The sequence below is a fragment of the Python bivittatus genome, unplaced genomic scaffold, assembly GCF_059951505.1.
Source record: "Python bivittatus isolate LINGU-HERP-01145 unplaced genomic scaffold, Pbiv_v1 ctg000850_np1212, whole genome shotgun sequence".
NCBI classification, from domain to species: domain Eukaryota; kingdom Metazoa; phylum Chordata; class Lepidosauria; order Squamata; family Pythonidae; genus Python; species Python bivittatus.
In genome coordinates this window covers 6285047-6304696 of record NW_028277112.1, presented here as the reverse complement: position 1 = coordinate 6304696, position 19650 = coordinate 6285047, and the positions used below count along the sequence as shown (strand labels likewise).

At 39.4% G+C, this 19650-nt stretch overlaps 1 protein-coding gene across 1 annotated transcript in view; it reads left to right on the top strand.

The window, feature by feature from the left end:
* The first annotated feature begins 200 nt into the window (after window positions 1-200).
* TNPO1 (transportin 1) overlaps window positions 201-19650 on the top strand; it is a 58024-nt gene continuing 38574 nt past the window's right edge. Inside the window, exons 1-5 of the mRNA XM_007438202.3 lie at window positions 201-953; window positions 1120-1233; window positions 5082-5157; window positions 7214-7363; window positions 13902-14008. Of these exons, the coding sequence (XP_007438264.1) occupies window positions 1129-1233; window positions 5082-5157; window positions 7214-7363; window positions 13902-14008 (438 nt within the window). The 5' untranslated portion in view covers window positions 201-953; window positions 1120-1128. The remainder of the gene's footprint in view (window positions 954-1119; window positions 1234-5081; window positions 5158-7213; window positions 7364-13901; window positions 14009-19650) is intronic.

Sequence of the window (19650 nt, the reverse complement as noted above, 5' to 3'; positions counted from 1 at the left end):
TAACAACTGAATTACTGGTCCCAATTGTGGTCGCTAAACAAGGACTACCTGTACATAGCATACTGTGTTGTTTGATTCAAATAGAGAACTTCAGGTTGAATAGATCATGATTAAAAAGACTACAGATAGACATGACGTGAACATAGCCAGAGAAAAGCACTTTACCTCAGGGATAGTTTTCAGTAACCTGAAATGCATCAAGGTCCAAGCTCTGTGATAATTTCCCCCAAACTCCTAGTATAAGGCTGAAATGCTTTGTCTTGTGCTGTTTTGTATTTTTGTATTGTTGTTTTTAAACGTTTTTAGCAATTGTAACCACCCAGAGTTGCTGAAAGTTGGGCGGCATATAAATTTAATAAATTATTATTATGATCTTCCCTGGAAGCAGGTCACACTGAACGCAAATGTGGCCCATTTCTGAGCAGAGGATTGCATTGTGCAGAAAAGAGCTGGAAATCTGAGCACTCTACAGAAGAAAAGTGGTTTCCCGAGCGGGACTGAATTACTAATTTCCGTTTAATAAAATTAAAGACTGTGGGAGAAAGACCACAGGGCTGGCATTAGAAGAAATGCCTTCTCTTCAAGTGAGGCTGCCGCAAGAAGTCTCACTGCTCGAGTCCCACGGCTAGGACTATGGTGTACATAGGTGGCACTCGTTCAAACGACTTTGTAAGCCTCCTTCCTCGGTTGGGAAGGAAGAGATGCGCGCGCGTTGCTCAGCCGCCTCTCTTCGGCTTTGATGCTTCCCTCCCTGGGCTGCGTTAGCCAGCCTGCCCGTGGCGCGGCCGAGGGGACCAGCCACCTTGGGTGGCGAGGAGGCTCTAGGACCCAGGGGAACGCGGGCAGCCGGGCTCTCGGAGCCAGATTGCAAATTCTTCTCCGTGACTCAGTCGGCTCCGCGCAGCGCACAGTAGGCGGCAGCGGCGGCCGGAGCGGAGAATACCGAGCAGCAGGTCCGTTCGGCTCGGCGGGAGCAGCGGGGCGACCGTAGGGGGGCCGGTTGGGCGTGGGTAGCGAAGAGGGCCGGAAGGACTGGGCGCCGCGCTTCCCTTCCAGCTTGGGCCTAGCGCTACCGCCGTGACTGCCGCTAACGGCGGCTCCTGCCTGTTGTCTTTGCAGAGCGCCAAGATGGAGTACGAGTGGAAACCTGACGAGCAGGGGCTCCAGCAGATCCTACAGCTGCTCAAGGAGTCGCAGTCCCCGGACACTACAACGCAGAGAGCCGTGCAACAAGTATCCTGCAAAAGAGAACCGGGCAGGGCGGGCGGGCCGGCCCCGGAGATAGCAAGGCCCAGCGGCTGGGTCGGTTTGCCGCATGACTCCGAGCCCGGAGGAGGAGGAGGAGGAAGCGCTTAAGGCAGCGGCCCGCTCAGCTTTGTCGTTTAGGGAGCAGGGAGGGGGTTTTGCCGCGCGCGACGCCCTGGAGAGGATGACGCCTCCGGGCCTCCGCTAAGGTGGCCGACCGTAGCGGTGAGCCAGGCCCAGCCCCCGCCTGGCCTGGCGCGGGCTTTGAATCGCGAAGGGAGCCTGTAGGCGGCGGCGTCCGTTCTGCTCCGCTCCTGCCTCCCCCTCCCTGCGCCCAGGCCCGGCACCTGTTGCAAGCCTGGCGCCAAACCCCGTTTTTCTTTTCAAAGCTTGGCCCGCCTTTAGCAGCTCCGGTGTCGGTCCTTTTCCCAGGCTCGCTCTCGGCCCCTGTCTCTTGGCCTGTGTCTCGGGCTGGTCTTGTGGAGCGGCAGATCCGACCATCTGTGCCATTAAATTCCTTTCGGAAAATTCCAACCGGCTCCTTTTCTCTCGAATGATCCTTGTCGATAATTTAGAAACCCGGCAGAATAAGTCTTTGTACCTTTAGGTGCCTCTTTCCGTTGGGACGTTTTAATGTACAGGAAGCTGATCATTCTTGGCCACCTAAGGAGCTTCTTGTTGGCCTGTAATTTCATAGTGGATCACCTTCAGGAGAAGGAAAATAATAAGATACGAATTTTATAGATTTTTAATTCTTTGTTTTCCTTTTGGTGCATTGACTCTTTGAAGGCGGTAGAGAAGTGATTAAAGTGTTAAGTTTCTGTATAAGGGAAATAGTTGTAAACTACACATAGTGTTTTATCATTGATAAGCACTAAAAGTATTCAAATCAATGATGCTTACTGTTATTTTTTTTCAGACATGCAATTTTTATATGTGGGTGCATGCTGTAGTGAGTGTGCCTGTGTATGCAGAATTTTAGGATCTAAAATAAATGTTTTTACTTATCCCTGGGGTACAGATTTGGGTACAAACTAGATGTAAATGCCTCTTCTATATCAGTAATTATACCTTTGGTGCATTGTTTGTGCATGCATTTTTTTTAAGGCAGGTAGTTTAATTTTAAAAAGAATTAATGCTAAGTAGGGCATCTTTGGATTTTCAGTTATCAAACTCTGTTTTACTCCTGCTAAATGAAATTACATTTGAATAATCTCACATCCTAAAGAAGTAGTTTAAAATGAAATGTACATTTACATTACATTTGAATGTAAATATGAGATAGTGAATTGGCAGGAAAATTCAAAACAAACAAAGGAAGTATAAAAAATACCTTGTAGTCAGGCTCCCATATTGTTTGGTACAACTATTAGCCATTTTTCCTTCTCTGGTGTTTATTCCACAGGCTGTTCTTGGGAATGAGAGCCAGTTTGGTGTAGTGGTTAAGGCATCAGGCTAGAAACAGGGAGACTGAGTTCTAGTCCCGTCTAGGCACAAAGCCAGCTGGGTGACCTTGGGCCAGTCACTTTCTCTCAGCCCTAGGAAGGAGGAAATGGCAAACCACTTCTGAAAAACCTTGCCAAGAAAACTGTCTTGGCAAATAATTCTTAGGTTTCCTAAATGAGACAATTGTTTTAGTTCATCTAAAGTGCAACATAGCTAGTAGATTTTCCTGTTGGGTAAAGTACTATGTTCTTACTTTTTTAAATTTGATCATTGCAGCATGTATCCTGAAAAGGAATTGTTGAATTTTCCTTGGCAGCTTTATACTTCCTGAGTTTTATAATACTTTGAAAACCTTTGCTGCTATAGCCATTTTTGTTTTAACGTAGTTTTGTTTTATTCAATGAATTTTAAATTTTGTGTTTGCATGACAGTAATATGCACATTTTTAAGTAGCAAAACTATGTAAGAAGCTCCCTTCTATATAGTTTCTTAAAACTAAGATGGTAAGGAAAATTAACTATTCTAGAAATAGCTTGGAATGTGTTATATCTAGTGTGTCCCCTGTTCAAAAAAAAACACCAAAAATATATGACTGTCAGATATGTTGAAAAAGCATATTCTATCCTTTGATTATTTAATATAGAGAGGTCCTGATAAGCCATATAACAGACCATGCTCACAAGCAATCTTCTGTCAGGATACTTTCTCTTGCTAAAAAACAGACCTCAGAGTGTTATGGTAGAGTTGTCTTGATTCCAGCTTGATTGCTAGGCTGCTTTTCTCTCTTTTGTTTGGCGTACTTCTGTGTTCTGAGTTGCTTGTCAATGGAAAAATTACGTCTTACTGTCTGCAGCTTACTGTCATGAAGTATGTTTTATCTGTTCCTTACCGTCAGGGTGGATTTACACACTGTAGTAAGCCATATTATGATTTGCTTGGTTTTGGCTTAGCATATTATAGGAATTTGTTATATTTTGTAATCTAAAGTATATCGCTCAGTCATTTGTAGTTCAATAAACCATGGTTATACAAACCATGGCAGTGCAGTATTTAAACCCAATCTGTATTTTTAAAGAGACTTTTGATTTTGATATTCTATTGTGTAATATGCTCAACTGCTGTTTTGTAAGAAGAGAAAGTAGTAATACCTTTTCCTTCTGGTGACAAGATACACAAAATACTGTAATAATATATGTACTGATAGATGTTTGCTCCAAAGTAGCTTCACTTGAATTTACATCTCTGTGTGTATAGAATCGCAACATTTGAATTAGCACAGCATTTTACCAAGTTGGAATTTGCATTAAAGATTCTAACTTGCTCCCTGTTTCAGATTGCAATTTTAGACATTAGCCTAGCCTTGCTGAATACAGCTGTAATAATACAAGCAGATTGCAGCTTAATGTTGCAAATATCTGCCTGCAAAAAACTTAAATTGCATTGAATCTGACTTTCGAATAGGTGTACATAAAGCGGTGCTATAAGATAATTAAGCATATGAGCATCATGGAATGTCAACAAGTATAAACTTTATTAACATAATTATGAAGCTCCTCAAGCCTTACCAGTGTCTATACCAGGAGACAATTGAGGATCGGTCTGTCACACATAACTACCTTAAAAGGTAATAACATTCTACATAACCTTTGAAAATAAGGGTGAAGGTGGAAGTTTTCTTCCAATGCTGTTGTGCCAGTGGTCTAGTCTGTAGCAGATAGATTGATGTTATTTCTTTAAAACTCATTCTGTTTGAATGTTCCCTGACTATGTCTGCCATCTTAAGTGGGAGAGGTAACTGGGATGCATTTCATGTGTGTCCAATATAGAACAGTGCTACATGAGAGAGCCAGTGTGCTGTAGTGGTTAAGGTGTTGGTTTGTCACTGGGGAGACCCTGGTTCTAGTCTAGTCTGAGCCATGGAAGCTCACTGGATGATTTTGGGCTAGTCACTCTCTCAGTCCAACCTGCCTCAGAGGATTGTTATTGCAGGGAAAAATGGGAAGAAGAAGAGTTACATACGTTACCTTGAAGTCCTGAAGGCAAAGTGGGATATAAGCATAACCAACAAATGGATAATTATAAAGATGGATCTTCATAGGAAAAAGAAGAGGCAGAATCCTTTGTGCATTCTGCTTGGAGCTCTGCTATTTCTAGTATTTTTAATTAAAGTTTTGTGATTAAAAAATCCCAATAATTAGCAAGTAAGAATATATGAGATATGTGTTCTTTGTAACAATTGTGGTCCTGATTAAACTTAGTTGGTAGATTGTTGAACTTCCAGCAATGATATTTTAAAAAATAATTTAAATCTGTTTCACTTGCATTTAATACAATTTTGCAGTATTTCATATCTTACATGAAATAGCCTTTAACAAAATAATCTACTTTAGAAACTGGAACAACTCAATCAGTATCCAGACTTCAACAACTACCTGATATTTGTTCTTACAAAGCTAAAAACTGAAGGTGAGTCTTATACTACTTGTATTAAGTAATTACAGAGCTAAATAAATTAGGCCAGAATTTCAAAGGTTTCTGGATACTTTACTCACCAAGACTTCATAGATTGTTTAGGCTAGATTCCACTAAAATATTTCTTCCTTATTTTGTGTACAAGAACAATTGCTCAGAAATATATGGAATTTCTTTTCAAGTAAATCTGTTTGGAATAATACAATGAATGTATTGGGCAGCATCAAGAAAAATTCTAATAATACTTTTGTTATAATATTAAAATTGTGCTAGCAAACCCTTGCATATTTTGACATACTATAGTAGCATACTGACTACAGTATCTTTAAAATGGTATGCCAAAGCATTCTATCTTTCTGGTATCTTTTTGTGCATAAGTCATCACTGTTAGTTGATTAATTTATGCCTATTTTTCATTGTTTAGTTCACTGTAATTTAACGCTGAATAGGGTGCATTATGTTCTACTTTCTTAAAAAATTAATCTTTTATGCATATTCCTGTTCAGCATATAGTATATTTTTCCTAAGGTGTTCTAAAGCCCTAGATATGATCCAAAACCATATTGTCCTGTTATGCATATTATACAAGAAAGTGGATTTTAATGGGATGTGGTTTTGGATGATGAAGATGATGATGATGATGATGATGATGATGGAATTGTTTATATAATTGCAGCCTGAATCTGTCCAGATCTTGAACATTTTCCAAAATAAGTCTATTTTGCTTAGGCTGTCCAAAATACAATTAGAAGAATTTTTTGTTGAGATTAAGCTGAATAATTTATTTGGGGGGGAAATCTATTTTTTTCTTAATAAAAAGTATAATTCAAATTGCAAAGTGTGTCATGGTTTATGTTCTCCTTAAAAATGCTTCATTTCTATTCTTAAAACAACTTCCTCTTTCAGATGGACTTTATTACAATAAAACACCAGTTTCCCTCACTTTTTGTATTATTGAAGACAGCATTCATTTACTGTTCTGTACACTATGATAGGCTAACAAATTAAGATATCATTAGGCTTTAGGATAAATTTGCAGATCAAGGGAAGATCCAAACTAATATTCTGTAAGGGAATGGCTATACATTATTAACAAATGTATTTAATTTATTAGATATATAACAAACCTTTCATATACATTAAATTGGATTAAATGTATATTAAATTACATTAAATTAAACTTACCTGCTGCCATTCATATCACTTGGTAATGCCATTATGCGAATGATGTCATTTGCGTCAGTTTACATAATTTGTATAATGAATCTGAAGTCATTTACATAATGATGTCATTATCCAAATGAAGTAAATCAGTCAAAAAACAGTTCATTCCATTTGAAGATGGTGCATCAAGATCTGATAAATTGAAATTTCATTGTACTTTAAAAAATTTAGTGTAATATTGTACACAGTGTCTTGATTTTGAAACTGTTGGAGTGTGAAACAGCTATTCTGGCTACTGGAAGAGTATTGATGCTATTGCAACCATTCTAGAAACATCTGGAACTTCAGCTGCATCTGGAAAGGTTGAAATACAGTAGTGTTGAACATTTCTGGCAAGAGTGGAACAATTCCTTTCAAGCTTGAAATGTTTTTACATCTCAAATTCTAAATAGTGCATTGTTTTTTAGGTGATACTATAGTAAAAGGATATCCATTCTTTAGTGAAAACTGCAACAGAAAAACTGGATGTATGTGCTTGGTAGCGTGGGTGCTGTCACAGAATATCTTGATATATCAGAAGGTGCATTGCAAGACCACAGTGTTTTGTTTTATTTAAAGAAATATTTTCTAACTTGCTTTTATTGATAAAATAATCTCAGAGGTCACAAGTTAAACTTCCTGCTAGGTCCTCCATTAACACTGCCTTGGGAGATACTGGCAAGCTATAATATGTCAATGGAGTCATACAATTTAATATTGTACTGTAATATTAAATAGTGCAAGTCTGCATTATTTCATAATGATTTCATGATTTCAGTTGGGCTTGCTCCCAAGTAGATATATGGAAGATTATAGCCTAAATGACTTTCTTTAAAACTTATTACAGATGAACCAACAAGATCACTGAGTGGTCTCATTTTGAAGAATAATGTCAAAGCTCACTTTCACAACTTTCCTAATGGAGTAACTGACTTCATTAAAACTGAGTGCTTAAACAATATTGGTGATTCCTCTCCACTAATCAGAGCCACTGTGGGTGAGTCATGAATATTTATTTATATTCTGTTTCTTTATGCTGAATACCTTGTAAATAAGTATTACATTTTTTGAGTGTGCTATTCTAAAATGCTAGGTCTTTTTCTTTTCTTCAAAAATAATTGTTTTGGTAATTGATTGGTTCAGATATATGAATATTAGGTTGCTATGAGTATATCAGTTGATACATTTCATCATACTTTTATTTAATATATATTTCCAATAAATTTATTTTAAGTCTTCTGCTTTTAATTTGTTTCATGATAAAAATGCGGATGATTATTTTAGCTCCTTTAGATGTAGGATAATATGATAATATGAATTCCCTAATGCCTATTAGCAGAAAGAATATCTACTTTTAATCTTAAAATATCTTCAGTCTAAAAAAGTTGACTTATTTCTTTGGCTTTACTTGACACATGATCATTGTTCTTCTTGAAGGGCATATGATCTGAACATAGAAGGGTCTTGAAAGGAACATGGTCAAAACATAGGAAAGGACTTATTACAAACATATATTCAAAGCCCAGCTTTAATGTAGTCACCTTAGGATTCTTCTGGTGGTTTTAATGCAAAATCCTTTTTTTTTTCTTTGTAATATTTCAAATTGGTATATTTCTGGATACCTTAGCTCAGGGGTAGGGAACCAGGAGTCCTCCAGATGTTCCTAAGTTCTGGTCACAGCTAGCATCATTGATAATAAGGAAGTTTTAGTTCAGTAATACCTGGAAGCCTTATGTTCTCTGCTCTTGCCTTAAATGTTTCCAGTTAAGATGGTGGAGAGAGTGGAAGCTATGGAGCCGCTGTCCTTGTGATTTTATGTATGTGGTATGCTGTGTCTGGGTGGAGGGACTTTGAAGCTGGACTGCTTGGGGCAATTTGGACTGTTTTGGCTGGAGGACTGTGTTGGAGGATGGCGGTGCTTGCTGTCTTGTGGCGCTGGCCATGCCTACTGCCCTGACTGCATTTGCTGCTCTGGCCGCGTTTGCCGCATTTGCGAACTTGGCGGCTTTTTTGAATTTGGTGGCAGCATTTTGGACTGTCTTGGCATATTCTGGTCTGGCTTGGCTGTTTTTGCTGCTGGAAGGACCTGTTTGGGCTGCTCTGGAGGACCGCTTGGGCTGTTTCTATCTGTTTGCCTGCCATAGTAATCGTGTTTCATAGCTCAGCAGTGTTGGGGAGAGAGCCCTCTTTCTTTTTATTTTATTAAAGTTTACAGATACAAAGATAAAAGACTAATACAAGCTAAGAAAAATATAAAAAGAAAAGTGCAAAGAGAAAGAAAAAAACAAAATAAGGAAAAAATTTTAAAAGTTATATGAAGAAATGGCTCCCCCTCCCTCTAGACAAGTATGAACAACTCTAGTAACTTAACTCCTTTTCTGGTATTACAATAAAAAAAAAATCTCTTCCCATATCTCATTTCTTACCAATAAACAAATTGTAAAAACTCATCATTCAGTCCTAATCGGCAAAAGTCCATTAAGAGCTATCAGAAATAATAACATATATAGATTAACCTTAATCAAATGAATTCATTTTGTATTCTAACTTAACACTTTCTCTGAGAAATAAAGCAAAAGAAATCTCTCCCCGTTTATAAACAAATCTTTAAAGCCTTGTTATTCAGTCTTGGTTAAAAAAAAAATCCATTAATAGTTATCAGAAACCACAACATATATATTTTAACCCTGGTCAAATAAGTCCACTTTGTATTCCTTTTGTTTACTTTTAAAAAGCGTAATCTTTAATCCTGTCAAAAAATGTCCCACAAATTGATTTCTTATCACTTTTTGTATCCTCTCAGGAACAGCTTAACAGTTTAAGACATTCCTTTTGTAAATCTAAGATAAGGCTATCCAAGTTACTCTTCTGATTTATTATTTGTATGTCCCCTTTAGTTATTAAGACATCAGCCAGTTTCATTTGTAAATCCATTGTGGCATCTTTTTCCATATCACTCTTATAGTCTGTCATTTTAAAATCCATTTTCAAATCCATAGCATCTTTTCCCATATCACTCTTGTAGTCGGGCGTTTTAAAAAAATCCATTTTCAAATCCACATTCAAATGAGCCTCAGTCTCATTTTGTCCAGTAGTCTGTTCCTCTTCTGTAGCCTTTGTTAGATCCATTTTTATAGTGGCAGACAATCTTGAAGGTATTTCTGAGTACATTGTTCCCAAACTGCTTTAATTTCTTCTATAGTCAAGTAATATTGCTCCATTGTATTAATAGGTCTCTTCTCCTTTAATTATAATCCTTAGTTCTCTCTGGTTCCCTCTAGTCAACCTTCAAAGTCCCCTCTTATGATTTGTTTATTTTCCAATCAGCAAAACTTTTCCACAGGAGGATTTCATAGAGTTAATTTCAAAATACACATATATACTTTTATAAGATTTTAAACAACTCACAGGAAATATTCTTTCAAGTCCATCTGGCCCCTTAACTTTCCAAAACTTTCCAAAATTAGCATTCTACTCCCCCTTTTGCTGTTTTCCAAAAACTAATTTTTTTCTTTTTAATTGTTAAACTTACATGAAACTTCTTTCATCCAGGATAGAAGGAATCTCTCCTAGTGCAATGAAACTTGCCCTTCAGAAGGTTCTTAACATCCAAAAAATCAATAACAAGCAATTTCCTAAGTTGGTTAAGAAAGGAAGTAGAAGAACCCAGTTTCCGTTTGAAGGCACTGAATCACAGCTTTGGCAGGATGATTTCCCCCTGGCTCCCAGAACTCTCAAACGTGCCAGAGATGGCTATTTTATAGTGTCTTTTAGAGGAGCCTCTGTATGAAGCAAACTTGTGGGTGAACCTAGTCTTCTCCTTGATCTGGAGAAGAGTTCTGAGGATCTGATCCATTCATCAGCTCCTCTTTTCGCCACAGCTGTTGGCTCTACAACTTCAGTCCACCATTGCTTCCCCAGAAGTCCAAAACAGCCCTCTTTCTTACCATCTTTTTACCATCTGCCTTGCTGTTGGATTCTGGGGATTTGGAGGTGCGAGCAGTGGCTGGGCAGGGTGGGGGTTGCAATAGTGTGGCAGACTACTGTGGACCCCCCCCCCCCGTGGCTCCTATTTAATAGTGAAGTGCTTGAGAATTGGACTGTGGATTTCCCACTGTGAATTGTGAATTGATCCTTTCGTTTTTTTCCCTTCCTCTGGGTGAGAGCCGGGGGTAGATTTGGTGGGGAGAGGGTAAATGGGATGGGAGCCTCCACCAGTTGGTGGGAGCAGCAGGGTGGGGGTACCTTGGATGTTAGTGGGGTGTGAAAGTGTGTGAATGTGTGGGTTCCTTCCTCTGGGTGACAGTCAGAGGAGGAATTGATGGAGGGTGAATGGGAAGGATGCCCTCTACCTGCCTGTGGGAGCAGCAGGGGAAGAGTGCCCGTGAATGTTTCTGTGTGTGACTGTCTTACAGTGAAGTGGGGAGGTGGTCGCTAGGTACCTTGAAGGTGCTGAAAGCTGGTAAAGCTAAAATGCTTCAGGGTGCCTGGCTTCCCCTCCCAGGGATGGCTAGTGAGGACAGTAGGTGCTTCCTGGTCTTGGGAACTGAGGGGCTTGGATATGGAGATGGGGCTGCTGTTGATGGGATGGAGGCAGGTAGAAGTATTATGGTGGTGACGAGCATGGGGAAATATGGTGGGAGATGGGGAGCAGGCCATTCCATATCTGCAGACACAATAAAAGTGGAGGAGTAATGATGCTTCGCCACCCTTTCCGCCACTAGGTAGGCCTTAATAGTAGCTCTTACCCATGTTTGGTCAAGTTTGTCCCTTGTCTGCAGATAACACCTCCCCCCATGGGCCTGTTTCAGGTGACATGAGCCCTCCTGGGTAAGGGGGGGGTCAGGTTCTCTGAACCTCTTGTGGGGCAGGTGGAGGAATTTGCTTAGCATGTCTTGGACAAATTTGCTCTGATTCATTCAGAGTGGACGCTGGCTTTGCTGCAGGTCCAGTGGAGATGCCTAGGGAGGAGTCTTGACCTGTTATCTGGGAAGGGTTTGAACCTGTTGGACCTAAGGAAGTGGACAGGGTCCTTAGGGCTGTGAGCTCAGCCATCTGGTCTTTAGATCCATGCCCTTCTGGCTGGTTAAAGTGGACCAGGGGGTGTCTTGTGAGTGGGTTCTAGTGATGGTTAATGCTTCCTTGAGTGAGGGGGTTGTTTCTTCACCTCTTAAGGAGACTATGGTCGTGCCCTCCTCAAGCCATCGCTGGACCCCACTATGCTAGACAATTTTCATCCAGTATCTAACCTCCCTTTTTTGGGGAAGGTGATTGAGAAGGTGGTTGCGCAGCAGCTTTGGAAGACCTTGGATGAAGCAGATTATCTGGATCCCTTTCAATTGGGATTCAGGCCTGGGTATGGGACTGAAACAGCATTGGTTGTGCTTTTGGATGATTTCTGGTGAGGACATGATGGAGGCTGTGCATCTATCTTTGCCCTACTTGACTTCTCTGTGGCTTTCGATACCATCAACAATGGTATCCCTTTGGATTGGCTTAGAGGATTGGGAGTGGGCAGCACAGTGTTGTGCTGGTTTGCCTCCTTTCTGCACAGCCAATTCCAGTTGGTGGTAGTTGGGGAGGAGAGATCCTGCCCTCGGCCCCTACTGTATGGGGTGCCTCAGTGTTCGGTACTCTCCCCTCTCCTATTCAACATCTACATGATCAACATCTACATGGGGGAGCTCATCCATCACCATGGGGTGATGTATCATCAGTACACTGATGATACCCAATTATACATCTCTGCCCTGGCGAATTAAGCGATGCTGTGAATGTCTTATCCTGGTACCTGGGGGCTGTGAGGGTCTGGATGGGGAACAATAGGTTTCAGCTGAACCCTGGCAAGACTGAGTGGCTTTGGGTTTTGAGGCCTTCCAGTTCTAGGACTATGCCATCTTTGGTGCTGGATGGGGTTACACTGCCCCAGACAGACTCAGTGCACAATCTGGGGGTCCTCCTGGACTCATGACTGCTGCTTGAAGACCAAATGGTAGTCATGGCTAGGAGGGCCTTTGCACAGCTTTGGGTTGGGCACCAGTTATGCCTGTTCCTGAATCGGGGGGCTCTGCTCACTGTCACTCATGCCCTAGTCACCCCCCATTTGGACTTCTGTAAAGTGTTCTACATGGGACTGCCATTGAAGAGCATCTGGAAGATTCAGCTGGCGCAAAATGCAATTGTGTGGGCAGTTATGTGTGCCCCTAGAAGGGTATATGTTACACCTCTGCTCTGCGAACTGCATTGGTTGCCAGTTAGCTTCTGGGTGCAATTCAAGGTGCTGGTTTTGACCTTTAAATTCCTTCATGGCATGGGGCTGGGTTATTTGAGGGACCGCCTCTCCCTGGTTACATCTACCTGTCCCATCAGGTCTGGCAGAGAAGGCATGCTGTGGGTCCCACCTGTCAGGGAATTACATTTGGCCAGTCCCAGGAGGCAGGCCTTCTCTGCCATGGTGCCTGCCTTGTGGAATTTTCTGTCCCCCGGAAGTGAGGTTAGCCCCATCCTGCTTATCATTCTGCAAGTCCCTCAAGACCTGGCTATGTGATCAGGTCTGGGAGTCCCAGGGGGCTGGGGAGATTTTGCAATGGCTCCCTTACTACAGTTAACATCATAGTCTCCTGTTTTGTGTGTTTTTTTATAGTTTTAATGATTGTTTTTTATGTATTTATTGGTTCTTTTTAATTGAGTGTTGTATGCCACCCAGAGTCGCTCTCTTGTGAGATGGATGGCTATACAAATTTAATTAATTAATTAATATAGTGTTCCCCTATGTTTGTGTCAGTTGTATATGTCAGCAGATCCTCCTACATATTTCCAAATCTTTGGAAGAATGAGAGGTATTTTAGAGCAAATTTGGGTATGCATGGGGGAGTAACAGCAAGGAAAATCACTGTTTCATGAGCAGCAGTTACTTTATATGTTTATTTAATTGCTGTAATGGTTTCTACTTGCAGAATATAGAATCAAAGTATGTCTGCCTTATCAGTAGATGAGAAAGGCAACTGTTGACGATTCAGATGCTGTTATATTAAATCAGCCCCAGTTGGTGTGGCCAATAGTTAGTGATAGTAGAAGTGGAGTCTTGCTTATATTTGAAGGGTGAAAGTTGATCTTTGTATTAAATCACGGAAGAACTGCCTGCAGCTTCAGCCTTTCAGCAGATTCCCCCATTTCCAATAGTACTTCCTTAAGTGTATATTCTAACCATATACATACAGTTACATATGCCATCTACTTGTCTAGTGTTAAGGCAATGTTTTGTGGCTTGAGGAGAACTGAGAAGAGTACCAGGACGTTCCTCTGCAGATTAGCTTTCTACCCAGATTGAATATCAGTCCATATTTAAGTCTAAAAACATATGTGTGTGTATGTATCTATAAACACAGACACACCTTATTCAGTCACCTAAAGAGACAAGCTTTTAAATCTTTTTTCTGTTGCCTTCCTTATTTATGAATTAATTTGTTACATTGTTATATTAAAGCATCTTATTATCAGTAACTTGTATTTCAATTCCTTCAAACAAATTCAAGGTATCTTGATTACAACCATTGCCTCAAAAGGAGAATTGCAGAACTGGCCTGAACTTTTACCAAAGCTTTGTAGCCTGCTTGATTCTGAAGACTACAATACTTGTGAGGTGAGGGCCTGTTTTTCTAATTTAACATGCCTCTATATTTGATTATGACAGCTTTAAATTGTTCTAACATGCTATAATCAACTAATGGTTTCCTAGTTTTTTAGGTCAACAGTGTGGTTATTATTATTTTTACTGCTTTTATGTTTTTCTACCTGACATTTTTCACATAGTACACTTTGAAATAAGATAGAGATTGGAATTTTTAAAATCTTTTAATGTAGTGATTATTATTTTGTGTTTATTTAATGTAAGTAACAACTTTTAGTAGATAATGAAACTGGAAATTGCCATAAATTATCTATTTAGCTTGAATAGCAGTAAAAAGAAAGCATCAGATATTAAAAAGCACTTAAAAGAAATCTAAAATATCATTAATTGTTGGAGTTAGTCTTTGGACTCATCAGTTAGAAGCATTATATATTATCATGAGATACTGTAATATTAGTGATGCGCCAGTCCTCATAGTTGCACAAAAATCTTTGATATCATCCTTCAGAAGGAATTCTTACTTCCCAAACTTGCTTTCTCAAAGACAGAAGACAAGTGCTTGAAAAACTCCTAGAAAATATTATCTTAGGGTTTTTTCCTCATTAAAAATGTCCTTTCCAGTGATCTTTTTTCAGCAGATATGAGAAGACTTTCTTGGATTCTGTAATGAACCTTATTTCTCTTTTCCTCCAGTAGCAGTGCTACTCTTCATTTTAAAGAAGAGGTGTACTCTTCCTTCCATCTGAGTTAATGGAAATGTTTGATGGGAATTAAATCATAGGCAGTTCTGCCCAAATAGGTCAGAGTGTTCCACATATCATTAAGCTGTTTCTGACCTCTTGATTAACTTTCTAACAGTTCTTATCAGAGAAAATAAACTGTATTAGCAAAGAGTACATTAGGCAAGTTTGATTTGGGTGTGTCATTTTTAAAGTTCTGTTTCAGAGTAATCTGAGAAGCATTTTAGGATTTTCATTGGATAATTTATTCCATTATTGCTGTAACCTGCCAAATCAAATTTTACTTGAAAGCTTTACAGTAAGGGATAACTGTGTAAATAAAACAAACAAAAATATTTCTCTGGGACAAAAAGAAGTTTTGGTTTACTAGATTTTGAAGAAGGAACATTCTGATCCCTTGCTGATTTCACTTATCCCAAATGTTCTGGAGACAGTGCGCTTTGATGTTGGCAAAACTAAATCTAGTGAGGATATAATCATTGAAGACAGAACCAACTCTGTGATCTGTCCATGGATATCAGTGGGACCAATGGAAAGGGTAGAGAGGCTGTACAATGACAGGACAGAAAAAAATTCCTCTGCAGCCAGTGGGGAATCAAGATCAACATTAAAATCCCCACAGATAGGGCAGGGCATCTGTATAGGTTAAAGAAATTACCTGAATGTAAAAAAATGAAATTTAATAAAGAAAAAGTGCTAAATTCTACATTTAGGAAAAGATAAATCAAATACAAAAATAAAGGATGGGATATAAAGTGGGGCAAAAAAGTATTTAGTCAGCCACCAATTGTGCAAGTTCTCCCACTTAAAAAGATGAGAGAGGCCTGTAATTTTCATCATAGGTATACCTCAACTATGAGAGACAAAATGGGGGGAAAAATCCAGAAAATCACATTGTCTGATTTTTAAAGAATTTATTTGCAAATCATGATGGAAAATAAGTATTTGGTCAATATCAAAAGTTCATCTCAATACTTTGTTATATATCCTTTGTTGGCAATGACAGAGGTCAAACGTTTTCTGTAAGTCTTCACAAGGTTTTCACACACTGTTGCTGGTATTTTGGCCCATTCCTCCATGCAGATCTCCTCTAGAGCAGTGATGTTTTGGGGCTGTCACTGGGCAACACAGACTTTCAACTCCCTCCAAAGGTTTTCCATGGGGTTGAGATCTGGAGACTGGCTAGGCCACTCCAGGACCTTGAAATGCTTCTTACGAAGCCACTCCTTCATTGCCCGGGCGGTGTGTTTGGGATCATTGTGATGCTGAAAGACCCAGCCACGTTTCATCTTCAACGCCCTTGCTGATGGAAGGAGGTGTTCACTCAAAATCTCACGATACATGGCCCCATTCATTCTTTCCTTTACACGGATCAGTCGTCCTGGTCCCTTTGCAGAAAAACAGCCCCAAAGCATGATGTTTCCACCCCCATGCTTCACAGTAGGTATGGTGTTCTTTGGATGCAACTCAGCATTCTCTCTCCTCCAAACACAATGAGTTGAGTTTAGACCAAAACATTCTACTTTGGGAGAATGTCATATGGTCAGATGAAACCAATCTTCTTCTGGATCATCCAAATGCTCTCTAGCAAACTTCAGACAGGCCCGGACATGTACTGGCTTAAGCAGGGGGACACGTCTGGCACTGCAGGATTTGAGTCCCTGGCAGCGTAGTGTGTTACTGATGGTAGCCTTTGTTACTTTGGTCCCAGCTCTCTGCAGGTCATTCACTAGGTCCCCCATGTGGTTCTGGGATTTTTGCTCACCATTCTTGCAATCATTTTGACCCCATTTTTATCACAGGGTGAGATCTTACGTGGAGCCCCAGATCGAGGGAGATTATCAGTGGTCTTGTATGTCTTCCATTTTCTAATTATTGCTCCCACAGTTGATTTCTTCACACCAAGCTGCTTGCCTATTGCAGATTCAGTCTTCCCAGCCTGATGCAAGTCTACAATTTTGTTTCTGGTGTCCTTCAACAGCTCTTTGGTCTTGGCCATAATGGAGTTTGGAGTGTGACTGTTTGAGGTTGTGGACAGGTGTCTTTTATACTGATAACAAGGTCAAACAGGTGCCATTACTACAGGTAACGAGTGGAGGACAGAGGAGCCTCTTAAAGAAGTAGTTACAGGTCTGTGAGAGCCAGACATCTTGCTTGTTTGTAGGTGACCAAATACTTATTTTCCATCATGATTTGCAAATAAATTCTTTAAAAATCAAACAATGTGATTTTCTGGATTTTTTTTTTCTCATTTTGTCTCTCATAGTTGAGGTATACCTATGATGAAAATTACAGGCCTCTCTCATCTTTTTAAGTGGGAGAACTTGCACAATTGGTGGCTGACTAAATACTTTTTTGCCCCACTGCACATAGCTTTGCAATAAGACTTGTAGACATTTCTGGGAGTACTAGTTGACTCCAAAATAAATATGAGTTAGCAGTATGTGGCTGCAAAAGAAACAAATGCAGTTTTAGGCTTTATCAACAGAAGTGTACTTTCCATACTTGGTGAAGTAATAGTTCCATTTTATTCTGTATTGATAACACCATTTTGACTCTGGAACCAATTATTTGGTTGGTGATGGTGGGTACCCCATCACGGGGTGTGTTCAAATGGAGATTAGAGAACCATCTAGAGCAAATACTTTAAATTCCTCCACTGAACAGAAGTGGACTGTACAGTTTAAATGGCCCTTTCTGACTCTGATTTAGTGTTTCAGTGGATTGTGTACTGTGCAAATCGACATGAAATAGAGTAAGAACTCAACGTGAAACTGAGATAATACCTCTACAAGTTTCAGTCAGTGAGAAGAGACCAGAATAAGCAGTTTTATGAAGAGGCATACAGAATTTTGGTACTGGCTAACATCTATCATGATGTAGATGTTAACATTAGAATTGATTGTCTCAGCTATTAAACTCTAAATCAGAATGAATAGATTCTAACCTCATATTTTTCAGCTCTTCATAAAAATGTTCAGGTGTTGAAAGAATAACACTGAATATCTGGCCAATCATTGCTAAAATATGTTCTTCAGCAGAATCTGGTGCATGGGAACAGTGGAAACAGTCTAAAAGCACCATAGATAGAATAGTTTCTTTATGGATTTTCTTGGAAAAGAAATTGAAAGTTAATTATCAGCTGTAAAAAATGTACACCTTTGGTTTGCAGAACCAGCAAGAGGAAGTTAACCTAGGTATGAGGAGGTGTCCATTTTCGCAAAAGTCTGTTAAATTGTAAATGATTTGTCATAGTAGCTGCAAATGATATAAAATAATATAAAATTAACTTACAATTGTCTGCCTTATCTGGGTCATTTTGAATGTCACAGACTTGTCATTTGGGAGGATTATATTTCATGAGCTAAATTACTAAAACTGCTGTCATATGTCTAACACACTTTTGGGAGAAATGGGGCATGGTTTTGTTTTTTGGGAGTTTTTTGCGTTATAATTTTTGAGTCAGGAAATGCATTGTCTTTATATATAATCTCTGTACAGAAACCCTGCGCATATTAGGGTTTTTTCTATGGAGACTCCTAGGCCAGCAAAAGAGATCTGAAGAACTGCTAATTATATTTTCTCAAGAGGCTACATTATTGTAACATGACCCTTTATTAAAGGGTTGGCAGAATGGTTTAGTACAAACATTTATAAATCTGGTATTTCTGCATGCGTATCCCAGTTGCAAATGTTGTTCTGCTATTAGGAAGAATGAAGGGAATTTTATTATTTACTAAATGTATATTTTTATGTATACATGGAAGTAGTTTTCTCATAAAGTATATTCCTGGCATACTTTCCTATCAACGATTCATAGTATCTGAGCTACTTGTGTTGATACGTGTGTGATTAGCTTAATCCAGTTTTAAGTCTAAAACTTTCATCTGCAGTTGAGAAGGAACAAGTTTATTCCTCTAGCAGAGTTTGAGCAAGCAAAGTAATTATTACTAGAACCTTTTCTTATTTTTTACTTTATTTTTTAATTTTAGAAGATTAGAAAATATAAACAGTGTACCAAATATACAACATAACTAGATTAAACTAACCAGAAATAAGAATGAAGAAAGTAAAATAAAACAAGAAAGAAAAAAAGGACTCCCCCAAAGCCCTAAAAACCTTAACAAAATTTAACAAATTACAATGATAAAGGGAGTTAGGGTTGAAACTAAACATCTAATGTATATATTAAACTTACAGATAATGACTGATTTACAAAAAATAACATATACAATATTGCAAGCAGATACAAAACATAAAAAAGAAAAATTTAATAATGCCACTGCATTATTGTAAAATATCATAACATCTATGCTAAAGAAAAACATATTGCTTCATCGTTTGATTAGTGGAAAATGTTGCCTTTCCCAGGACATTTTCTGCAGTTAGGAGAGATCTTAGTTTAACTAAAGAAAGCATATCATTCTAAAAATAAAGACTTACTCAGCTAGATGCTAGATTAGGGGAAAAAACCTACTTTATTCCTGTTTATCTCTCCTTCCTCTACTGTGAAAAGTGTCTTGTTTGACCTTTCTGATTATATTTATGGGGGGAAAAGTACTTTTTAATAAGATGTTGGGCTGTTGCAACACGCTCTACACGGGGCTGCCCTTGAAGATCACTTGGAAGCTACAATTGGTCCAGAATACGGCGGCACATGCAGTGTAAGCTACCTCTCAGTTTGCCCATGTTACACTGCTGTTGCACAAGCTGCACTGGTTCCCAATTTCTTTCCAGGTGCAATTTAAGGTGCTGCTTGTCACCTTTAAAGCCCTACATGGCATGGGGTCAGGTTATTTGCAGGACTGCTTTTCCCTGAGAGTATCTGCTGGCCCCACCAGGTTTGATATGGTAGGCATGCTCCAGGTCTCTTCCCTTAAATGTTGCCATCTAATAAGACATAGGAAGCATGTC